Source organism: Halichoerus grypus, chromosome 7 (assembly GCF_964656455.1).
Source record: "Halichoerus grypus chromosome 7, mHalGry1.hap1.1, whole genome shotgun sequence".
In the NCBI taxonomy this organism is placed as follows: Eukaryota; Metazoa; Chordata; class Mammalia; order Carnivora; family Phocidae; genus Halichoerus; species Halichoerus grypus.
In genome coordinates, this window is record NC_135718.1 from 7,587,769 (window position 1) to 7,599,343 (window position 11,575).

The following is an 11,575-nucleotide window of genomic DNA, read 5'->3' on the forward strand; positions in this document are numbered from 1 at the left end:
CTTCGTATGATTTTTGCCAGTTTTTCTGTTTCTGTTCCTAGAGATTTTACCTTTTGTGTCACTGCCGTGTCTTCTTGCTCCTGAAAGCAGGTTTGGATTAAAAAGGGCAGTTGGGGGGCGCCTGGGTGGCTCAGTCGGTTAAGCGTCTGCCTTCGGCTCAGGTCATGATCCCAGAGTCCTGGGATCAAGTCCTGCATCAGGCTCCCTGCTCCATGGGGAGTCTGCTTCTCCCTCTGCCCCCACCCTGCTCTCGTGCTCTCTCTCACACTCTCTCTCTCCCTCAAATAAATAAAAATTAAAAAAAAAAAGGGCAGTTGGATTTGACCACCCGTAGTATAGATTCTGTTCCAAAAGCTGAGCCCCCTGACGCCTTCGCTGTGCAGTGCTGTGTCCCCAGAGTGCCCTGGGCACACCCGCTGGGCCTGAGCACAGTGTGGCGGGGGGTGAAGGGGGGAGGGCGGGAGGAGCTCAGGTTTGCCAAGCACCTTCGTTGGCCTCCTTGGTGCTCTCATTGCAGTCAGTTCTCCAAACAATGCTATGACTTTGGGGCTCTTCTTAGCCTCCTGGTACAAATGAGAAACTGAGACTGAGAAGTTTAATGATTTGCCAAGGTCCCGCAGAGGGCACACGGGAGCTGGGATTCCAGCCCGGGCTTGTCTAGCCCTTTCTGGGTCACCGTCCTGCCTGAGGATCAGATGTTCTCCTGAGCGCAGCCTGGAAGTCAGAGGTCTGGTTGCACATCAACTAGCCGTGCAAATGGGGGCAAGTCTCATCCCTGGTCTTGACCTCAGTCTGCCAGTCTGCAAATACAGTTGTTAAACTGGTTTACAATTTACTCATTTTTCCAAAAAGGATCCTCTTTCTCTGGAAGCCACTATTTGGAACAGAGACACGGAGTTGCAAGGGCCCTGATATTCTGTAGTCCTGGCTCCCTGTGCCCCGATGTGGCCCTCAGAGCACCCAGCTCCAGGCAGCTGGACAGAAACCATGCCCACCATGCCCTCCGAGGGCCCCCCTTCCATGCCCCCCAATCCTGTTGCTGTAGAAGCCGTCCCCCAACACCTCGTGCATCCCAGTAGCCTGTTAAACCTTGGCCCCCTGCCAGAGCCCTTGTGTGCTTTGGAAAGGTCCCTGGACTTTTGTTAGGCAAGGAATTCTCCTTACCCCAACCCGAGAGCGAGGTGGTTTCACAAGTCCTGTCCTGAGTGTGTGCTGGCTGGGATGCACGCCGCAGAAACAGAATGTTTGTTTTCTGATTGCCTGAGTGCTGGAAGGCCCTTTCGCATTGGCTTCCACACCTTCTGTGTCCAGGCAGGCCATCTGCCCCCCTGGGGGCCCGGTGCAGAAACCATGTCTGTCACAGTGTGGCCTGGTGGAGGAGGGGAGAGGCACCATTCAGAGGGCTTGCCGGGCTCTGGGCCACCAAGGCCTGTTCTTGCCCACCGTACCCTGGGGACCTCCGGGCTGCACGGGCACACCAGCCAAGCTAGTGGGGCGAACCAGGTGGGTCCTTCCTTCTCATCCCCCAAGGCTGCCCTGAGCGCCTATTGTGAGCCGGTGCCCGGGCCAGGCAGTGGGGTGGAGGGCCAGGACTTGCTCAGGGCTAGGCATGGTGCACACAGGCTCGCGGATGGCTTTCAGAGGGGGCGAGGCAAAGCTGGGTTTCGGATGGTCAGGTAGAGAGGTGCTCAGCAAACTGTGGACTCCGCAGAAGTAAGTTGAGGAAGCGGTGGCCCAGGAAGCCAGGGACATCCTAGTAACTGCCCAGGGCCATCATTATGCCCCAAAGATAGTCCCTGGCCCTCTGGGCTGTTTGGTTCTAGAACCTGTGATCTGGAGGAGAGCCCCGGGTAGCCAGTGCCAATCAGCAGGGCTCACTGGGCCCCAGAGGCTCCCCTTTTCAGGGCCTATCTGGGTCTCCCTTGTTCCCGTGGGTGGAGAAACAGTCCAGGCTCAAAAAGGCTGCCTCTCGTGGAGTCCAAAGGTAAGCATTGCACAGAAGTGGGCTGGGTTGACCCAGGCCTGGGCGGACAGCTGACCCGCCCCGTGCAGGAAGTGGGGCTGGGCTGTGGCAGGGGCGTGGTGACGAGGTGCCCAGAGCGGGGGCCAGCCCGTACAGGGCCGAGCCCCCTGGCGGCCGCCATCTCCAGCCCCGGCCTGTCCCCACGACCCCCCACAGCGCTGACCCAGGGCAGCCTTGGGAGAAGCAGCCCCCGCACCTGACTCCTCGGGCCCCAGGGGCTTCCTCGGAGAGAGCTGGCCTTCACGCAAATTCACATTTGCCAGAGAGGGATTCACGTTCGGCCCAGCGTGTGCTGGGACCTTTCTCTCTTCTCTGAGATACTAAAAAAAAAAACCAACAACAAAAAATAAGACCCACCCCAGGAAACCTCATGTCTTCTCTTCTTGGTTGTTTCTGTGCCAACTTCCAGCATAAATGAGACTTAGAAAATTTCCAGGCCGCTAGCCATTCTCGTGGCCTGGTGTTCTCTTGATACTTGGAGAGTTCTGTTCTCGTCACAGTGTTTGGGGAGGAAATGCCTCTGCCTGGCCAGAGCCCTGGGCCCAGCGACTTCCAGCAGAGCAGCTGCAAGGCTCCAGGCAGCTCAGGCCAGGACGGTACCGGGTCTGACCGTCCTGACTTGTGAGTTGGGCTTCTTTATGCCCAACTTTGTACTGCAGGTACCTCCCTCAAAATGTGTAACATGAAGAGATTTGTAAAGTTGGATGGAAAAGAGGGGGGACAGCCTTCAATGGAGGAAAAGCCAAGTGTGCTTGTCTAGAAGACCAGCGGCCAAAGCCGGAGTGGAGGGCTCTGCCACAGCTCTTGTCTGGGAAGGGGTGTGCCTCGGGGGTGGGGGGGCATGTCTTGTCTCAGTTCGATGCTAAGGGCAGCTCTGTGGGGGCACCACGCTCAGGACGCAGGACGTCCAAGGAGAGGGGCCCCAGCAAACAGCAGATGGCTGGCTCCCGGCTGCCGGGCTCCTGCGGGACTGAGCAGTCCGCCTCTGGCCAGGACCTGCATTGCTGTTCTGGAAAGTCAGCCGTGGAGGAGTCCGACGTGGGCCCAGTTCCTCCAACTCCAGAAGCTCCCTCCCGAGCTGCTCCACCACACGTGCTAGGTTCAGGGCATGGGGGTGGGGGGGCGGGTGCCCAGGGAGACGGGAACGAGGAGAACAGCCTGCCCCCTTTAGGGTAGGACAGTCAGGAGAAAGGGGACCCTTGTCCTTGTCTGTGGGCTGCCTCCACCCCTTCCTCCAGGGGGACTCTGGCATCCCCGAGCTCTTCTCGGGGGAAGTGTGTTGTTTCCCTACCCCCAGCTTTATGCTCTGTGTCTTCATTGATTAAGCCTGTGGTGCAATTCAGCTAGTAGACGATTCTGGATTCCCTCCCTTGTGCTTCTCCGGGCTGACCTCAGAGCAATAACACTAGAGGAGGGCAGGAGCTTGTGGGCCCAAGTTGGCACGTGCAGCAAGATGGGGCTGAGGGTCTGTTGAGTTAACTTGAGTTTCCGGGGGAGGGGGGTATTTTTTTAGCTTGCAGCCCCAGGCACAGGTGCCTCCATCTGGAGGGACTGTGACCTTCCTGGACCCTTCAGTGTGGGTGGGGGAGACTGGGCATAGAGAAGGGAGCTGGGCCTGGCTCTTGAGGTGCTGTCGCTGCTCAGGGTCTGATGGGCCTCCGTCCTCAAGGAGGACCACACAGACTTCCTCTGGGGGTGCACTGCGGAAGGTGAGGACTTTTGTCTCTGTCCCCAGGGCTGGGCCAAGGGCCTCCCACCCAGGAGGATGTAGGAATGTGGAAGGGGGGCTTGTTGCTCCTGACTGGGAAAGCCCGGGGGTACGGTTGGGGTGGGCTGGAATGTGCTGGCTAGAGCTGAGGTCTGGCGGGTCTGATGGGAACATCTTGACATTTAGGGGCTCCTTTTGGAAGTCACCCCAGACTCTAGGACTGGGGTGCTGAACAATGTTTTCAGCCACTAGCCTGAGGCCACAACGATGGCTCCTTCTGATCTTGGTTACCTGAGCGGGCCTGTGCCCAAGTGGGTGGCCCATCCCTGGGCCAGGGCTGGGCCTCAGGAGAGCAGAGTTTGGGGTGGGGGACTGTTTGTCCTGGAGCAACCATTTCACCATGGAATGATGTGTTCACGTGGTGCTTTGAACTCGTTAGCAGCTTTCCCCAGACATTTTTGAGGGCACGCAGGCTTCCGGGCCTCCAGCAGGCCCGAGCAGTGTTCTGCGGGAGCTGGGCTTCTGGGGAGGGTGAGCTGCCAGGAGAGGCTAGGCAGGACCCTGTCCCCAGGGCGTGGTGGGCACCGGGTAGCCCTAGGCCCTGGGTGTCGGCGCGGGGTAGGCTCACCCGGGGATGGAGTCTGGGCGGGACACACACTGCCCCATTGTGTCGGTCACATTCCTCCCTGGCAGGTGGGGCTTGCCACCAGCTGGGGCATTCAGCAGGCTGGTCTTGGTTTTTCCTCTGGCTGAAACGGCTGAGTTTTGAGTCAACAAAGTTTTCAAGGTGACATTGGCTTTGCAGTCAAGGAGCAGGTGCCTTTGAGGACTTCTGGGGGGGTGGGGTTCAGTGACAGCCTGGGGTCTGCTTGTGACAACATTCACCAACCAGACCTGGCAGCTTCTTGTCCTGCTGCAAAGCAGAAAGGACCCAGTTATTCCAGACAGCTGCACCTGGGGCCACCCCTTATTTGGCAGGTGGGCTGAGGTCCATAGCTTAGAGGGTCTTGTCTGAAGCCTTGGTACTCACTGGTGGCAGAGTCCAGGTCTGGGATAGCCTGTCTGACCTCAGCTCTCTTCAGGGAATACTTCAGGCAAAAGCAGGAGGGTCCCAGCAAACTGGGGTCCCCAGCGTCCTGCTGCCGGTGTGGCTAATGTTTAACATGATTAGTGCCCAGACACAGCCCTCCACCCCCACCCACCTGCTCCTTTAACCCCCGAGGTCGGTCTGGGTGGGGCCGTCTGAGCAGCCGGGGAAGGGGAATGCAGGCTCGGGAGCGGTTCCCGCTCAGCTTTGTACCGCGCTTCCCACTGTTGCCGTGTTAGAGCTCGCGGCGGGGGTCCCGCACCCCGGGGTGAACAGACGTGGCTGATCCCCAGGGGCATTCCCTGTGACCCCTTCGTAGCACATCTGGCTTACGTTGGACATTATTATTTTATACTTGATCTTAGCCAAAAGGCCGAGAAGCGATGGACATTATTATTTTATAACAGGACTCATGTCGCCACTCACAGCAGACCACAGCTCCTCTAGGGCGAAGAGGCTGACTGCTCAGCCGCGTGGGGGTGCCGGATCGGGCTCCCCGGGCACCAGGGCTCCACGACACTTCCTGCCCAGGGCAGCCGGGGACACAGGCTGATGTGGAGGGTTGACGACCCTGTCCAGGCAAGGCCATCCGCCCACCTTCTCACGTCCTGGCTCAGGTCTAGGCAGGATAAGAGAGTGGCTGGGAGGCAGAAGGGGCCCCAGAGACCCTCCCATTGGGGGCGTCTGGGGCCTCTACCTGCCAAGAGTCAGGTCGTGTTCTGATCTGGGAGCCGCCTCCAGCCCTCCACTGTGGTGGGGAACGGAATGTGTACTGTGCAGACGGAGGCCTTGCTGAACCCCACGGTGGCCCCGGACCGGGGGACTGGAGGGCCGCCAGGCTGCCGGGGCCATGACCTGGGCTTCTGCCAGGCCTGGGCCAGCCTCGCAGGTCTCATCGGTGGCCCGGCCCTTCTCTCTTCAATCCTAGTGCTCTCTCCCAGAGCCGGCCAGCCCCACAGCCTTCACCTTTCTCAGTTAATCAAAAGATTCCAAGAAAAGCAAACCCATGAGACCAGTTTGCTCTGGAGTGTTCAGGAACAATGAGCGTGCACACGACGGCATAGCCACCTTCGTCCAGAGAGAGCGGCTTTTCTTCTCCGTTTGCTGAGCCTGTTTCAGCAGCCTGTTTGCCGTGACAGCTGGTGGTCATCTTTATTTCAGAGTGACCTGTGAACACCGCAGCCTGCGAAAGGACCAGGGCCCTCGGGACGGGCCTGTGACCTCGGCACTCCAGGTCCCCGCCCCGCTCCCCCGTGCGTGCTGTCTGCTTGCGGGGAAGCAGCCGGAGCCCAAAGGCCTCTCTTCTGTCCTCCAGCACATCTCTCCCCTCGGGTCCCCTTTGAAAGGGACGGCATTGCTGCTGGTCCTGTGGGGGGGTCCCCAGGGCGAGGCTGTGGGCACCCCTAGCCGTCACAACCTTCTGTCCCGATTTTTGCTCTGTTGTGAAAGCAGGCGTTTAACCTAAGCCATTTGTGCACAGTGCTGGGCCTGCCCCCTCTCTAGAACGGGTGTCCCCAAGCACGCTTGGGTCCTGTATGAGCTGCGCCTGCCACTCAGGGAGGCCCCCGGCTGCCTCCTTCCCCAGGCTGGCCCCACACAGAGGCAGCACTTGGTGGGCAGCCACCATTTCCCACTGGGCCCTCAAAGAGCCCTACAGAAAGGTAGGGACCGTTATTTGCCTCTTAACAGGTGAGGCAGCCGAGGCCAGGGTGACTGAGGGGTCTGCCTGAGGCCCCCAGCTGCCTGAGGCCCCCAGCCTCCCACCTGCAGAGCTGCGACATCCACCACCGAGTGCCTGTTGAGGGCACAGGGGCCTGACCCTCACTAGAGAATCGGTGTCTCCAGGCGGGGCTCAGGCTCACATGGGAAGCAGCTCTCTGGATGGCTGGGATGTCAGCGCTACCCTCCTGGCCCCATCTCCCACTCCCGGTCATGGTGAGGGGGTCGGTGGGCCTTAGACCCCTCTGTGCAGCTCTGCAGCCTGATGAGGTTTCCCTTCGGTCTGGAAATTCACTCCGGCAGTGTTCTTTCTAAGGCCGCAGAGCCTTCGCCTCCCCTTGTCTGAAAAGACATGCTTTATGGAACTGTTATCATGGGGGATTCGGATTACCTGTGCTTCATTTCAACTCAACAGTATGACAAAGAGTCGTCATTTTGCTGATTTTTTGCATGCATCCTGAAGTGTTTTCTGTAGATGGAAATTCTAGAAGCGAAATTGCCCGCTGAAGGGAGGTGGTGCGTTTCTGTCAGCCCACCGCTTAGAAGGGTGGTCTGCGCAGGATTCGGAGCCCGGCCTTCCTACCGCAGCTTCCCTTCGACCGGGCGGCGCCAAGCTCGGGCCCTTTCCTAATTTGTGGGTCACTGGATTTTGCGTCTGTTAACCCAGTGTTCATTGACTGGGGCAGATTTCTTCCTGCCGACCTGCCGATGGCCCCTCTTCTTGCCCAGATGATGGAGGAGGCCGGGCTCCGGTGGGCTGCCACTGCCCAGCGGACCCATCGCCACATAGCCCCAGGGGCTGCAGCCAGCCGTCTGCAGCGTGCGGCCCTTGGGTTCGGGACGGGCATGGGACCCTCAGTGACCGGTGTGTCTGTCTCCCCACAGAACTGTCAGACCTTCAGCAGCCTCAGCTGCCTGAGCGCGGGGATGGAGGAGTGCAGCCCGCACAGCCCCTTCGCCCTCCACGTCAGCAGCACCAGGTCCTGGACCGCCTTGCTCTCGGCCTCGGCCTCCAGCCTGGGGGGCAGGACCCCCGCCGGGACCCCGGTCCCCGAGCCTCTGCCCCCGGCCTTCGACGACCAGCTGGCCTGCAAGGAGGAGCAGTGCTGTGAGGAGTCGGGCGGCTGCGCCCTGGCCGAGGGCTGTGCCAGGAGTTGGGGGCCGGCCTCGGCCTGGCGGGACCGCGGGGCAGCCGGCAACAGCCCCTGCTCCCTGGACGGCGAGTTGGACATCGAACAGATAGAGAACAACTGAGGGGCGGTGGGGAGCCCCCGTCCCGGGCCTGACTTGCGCTCCCTGGGGGCGGTGGGTGCCGGCGAGCGAGCGCAGTGGCCCCCGGAGAGGCTGGCCCGCCTGCCCGCCCGCCCCTCCCCGGCACGGCGGCCGCGGCCATCGCGCCCCCGGAGCCCGACAGCAGCTTCCCGGTCTGGGCCCCTTCCCCCTGTTCCTGGCCGGCCACCCCCTCCGCTGGGTGCCTCGCTGGGGTCCCACAGGGCCTGCTGCCCGGCGCGCGACTGCCGGCGGGGCTGCTGGGGGCGGGCTTGTGCTCAGGTCCACCCGGCCTCCTGCTCAGGTTCATTTCGGGGGGTCGGCCTCACAGCTTCTTTCACTCCGTTGTATTCCGTGCCTTCTCTCCCAGGTCTCCCTGCTTCAGGCTTGGGAAGGTTCGGGAGACGCTTTCCTCTGTAGTAACATCAGAACCGTTTGGCCTTAATTCCAAGTGCGGGATACAGAGGCCCTGGGGTGCCGGGGGCTCTCCATGTCGGAACTCTGGGGGCCTGGGGAACAGCTTGGGCTGCTCGTTAGGGGCGTCTGCGTTGGGTAGACGTGGGTGGATCTGTTGGCCGAAAAGACAGAACTACTTGCCGCTTGGGCAGGGTTGGCACATGGTGGCCATTCTCTGGCGAACCTGTCACTGAGTGATTAGCTTGATTCCGGTGAGTGGGGAGAGGTCACCAGTAACAGGCAACCTCTTGAAAATGCCCTCAGGAGGCAGGAGCTGTGAGCAGGTACACGCACCCAGGCCCTGTGCACATTTCGGGGGTGGAGGAGGTCTGTTGGCTGCTCGGGGGGGCCCGCAAGGCCCCCGCAGTATTCTAAGCACATTCGCGCTGGTCGGTGGGACTGCGGGCTTTAATCTGCGTGTACCGTCCACCTCCAGACGAGCACCCCTGCTGGTCAGCCGGGGGAGCAGGGTGCCTACCGCTGCGTCCCCAGCTCCTTGCACCCCTGCGGACTCCCCGCCCCCCCCACCAACGCCCCTCCCGACCCCCTGAGGTTTCGCTCTCAGGAAGCCCGACTGGCAGACACCCCACACGGGCTCTGCTCTCTTGGAGTCTGGCTTGTAGCGAACTTGGCGTCTTCGGCAGACAGTAGCAATTGGGTCCTTTCCCCGTGGGGCTAAAAATAACTGGTGTGTTCTCTTGAGTTTGCTGACACGTAACAAAGGCACGTTCGTAGTCTCTTTGCTTTTGCTCATTTTTTGTGGACAGCGAACGCCTCTCTTCCACAGCGTAAGTACGAATGGTTCTCACCCTCTTTCCCCAAAAGAAGGACCCTGTTTGGGAAACTCTTACACCTTCACTGTTTTACCCGATCAAAAGCGTGGTGCTCAAGTTCTGATTTATAGGGTGGTGTTTCTTAAAAATCAACCATCAGATGCTTGTAGAGAAAATCTCAACTCCATGGCCCTCCCAGATTGTGTTCAAAGCCTCAGGTCGGATAGCATCGTGGTTGTGTGGGCACATGGCAGGTCCTGGGGCCGGAACCAGTTACCCTTCCGTGGCTCCCACCAAAGGCACGTCCCCTCAGGGCCCTGGAGAGACAAAGCAGGGAGCTGGTGGCTCTGGGTAGACCTGCCATCTTGCCTGATCCCCACACAATGGGTCATGGAGGACATGTCTTCTTAGAACAGACCCGGAGGAGGCTGGGGTCGTTGTTGGGTGACGTCTGGCAGCATTATGAATTTGGAGCACACACTGGTGCCTCGTGTCTTCAGAAAGCCTGGGGTGGGCAGTCCTGGCACCCAGCCCACACCAAGAGTGGCCACAGTGGCCTCTAAAGCAGTCCTTCCTGTGGAAGGAGAGGCGGGGCCCCATCTCCTGGTCCAGGCCACAGAGAGGGACCGAGAGCTGAGCCAGAGGGGCCTAAGCGGTGACCCCCAGCAGCCTCTCCTCAGAGTCACCTGGGGAGGCACACGGTAGTGGGTGTGTGTCACAGGGCTATGGGGCAGGTGACCTGCCTTCAGACCCTGCCCGGCAATCTCCCCCCTTCTCAGGCCTGGTGGCAAGGAAGGCCAAGTCTTCCTGCCGCCTCCCAAGCTGGTCCCATCGACCCACAAACCCAGTCCCAGGGCACTTTCAGGCAGAAGGTACCCCAGCCCAAGGCAGAGTTTGGCCCTCCAGCATCCTCAGGCCCCTCTTTGCTGTCCTCACTCCCACTGAAGCTCCTAGCCCAAGCCCCCAGCAGCAGCAGTGGGGGAAGAGGATGGCCATTGTCCCTTCTGCTCAGAGAAAGAAATGCCCTTCGGTCGTTTCATGTTCACCTTTGATTGGAGAGCGCCGACCCCATGTGGCAGGTGCCACCCCACCGTCCAGGGAGGCATATCCGTGCTCCGCCCTGCTGACACCAGGACTTCTGGTCTGGAGGCTCTTGGAGGGAGGCTCACCCAGGGGCTCCCTCTGACCGCGCGTGACTGTCCCCGTGCGGCCGTGGGCGGGCTGGCAGGCTCACTGTGCAGGAGCCCCACCGTCGTCCAGGCCCTGCCCCTCCTAGGGGATGCCCGGGAGCTCCTGCCTCTGAAGGGAGACCCAGGATGTTCCGAGCCAGGAGGGAGGGCTGAACCAAGCCGCCTGCCTGCCTGCGACCCTGAAGGACAAACGCAGAGTCGTGGCTCCAGGAGAGCGGGGTGGGGAGGAGAGTCCCTGTCGCGCGCATCCCTACCTATTCCAGAAGGAGCATGTTCTATGGCCGCAGGACTGACCGGAGCCGCTGTCTGCCCGCAGGGGCCGGGCGGGGCCGGGGTCAGGGCCGTAGCCTCACCGTTTACCACAAACCCTCTTGCCTTACTCGCGGTGGAGGCCGGGCCCGGTGCGGGGCCCGCGGGCAGACACAACATCCGGGCCACGGGGGCGCTTGTGCCGATCATCCATAGATTTTCATTCTCGGAAAGCCTTACTTGTCATCAAAATGTTTGTAGCAGGAAAGTTTTGTGAATTCGTACGCGCAAAGAGAATTTAAATAAAGGAAAGGTCCACACTGAAAAGGAAACAAACCCAAATGTTCAGATGGGTCTCCTAGTGCAGGGGTGGTGTGCGAGCTCCCTGCTCCGGCTGAGGCTGCCCGGGGGCGGGGGGGCCGGGGGGGGCGTTCGGGGCACCGCCGCTCTGAGCGAGCTTCCGTGGTATTTCAGACCCAGCCCTGGGCGCTCTGCCGAGGGCCCGGCCTGAGCCTCCGTGTCTGCCCGTGAGCTTAGAGTCACGTGCTGTCCGTGGCCTTGGGGCCGTTCCCCGAACGATGACCGCTTCGGGCCTGGGCCCTGGGCGTGAGCAGTGCCCCAGGGCCCGGGGCTCGGCCGGCCGCTCTGCCCCCCCCAAAGGTAGTGACGCCGCATCTTGCCACATCCGCGCAGTTGGTCACACCCCTCCCATTGGCTCCAGTCAGAGAAAACATGGCCTCATCTTTAAAGAGAAAAGAAGAGAAAAGATCGTGAAAACCCCCCACCCAGACCACAGCAGAGATCCCGTAGCCTAGGTAGGATAGTCTGATCTTCTAGCATAGTCTCTTTGGCAAACAAGTTGTGTTTTCAGTGCGTGGGGGAGATGTCCCGGGCTCGGGGACAGCGCGTGGGCTGACGCGGGGGCTGCAGAAGTGAGGCGGCCGGAGCGAGTCGCGTTGGGCCCGCGCTGCCCCCTCCGCCCGCGGCTGCCTGGCCTCCCGCGCGGGCCATGACTGTCCTGCACCAGAGCCGCTCTAGTCTCTCAGGAATTTGCTTGTTACTCTTACTGGTGTAAATAAAGCTTCCTGGTTCAGTACCCAG

At 60.8% G+C, this 11,575-nt stretch overlaps 1 protein-coding gene across 1 annotated transcript in view; it reads left to right on the forward strand.

Moving 5' to 3' along the window:
* Nucleotides 1-11,575, forward strand: part of FAM53B (family with sequence similarity 53 member B) — a 72,286-nt gene extending 60,711 nt beyond the window's left edge. Inside the window, exon 4 of the mRNA XM_036103083.2 lies at nt 7,423-11,575. Coding sequence (XP_035958976.2) covers nt 7,423-7,791 — 369 coding nt within the window. The 3' untranslated portion in view covers nt 7,792-11,575. The remainder of the gene's footprint in view (nt 1-7,422) is intronic.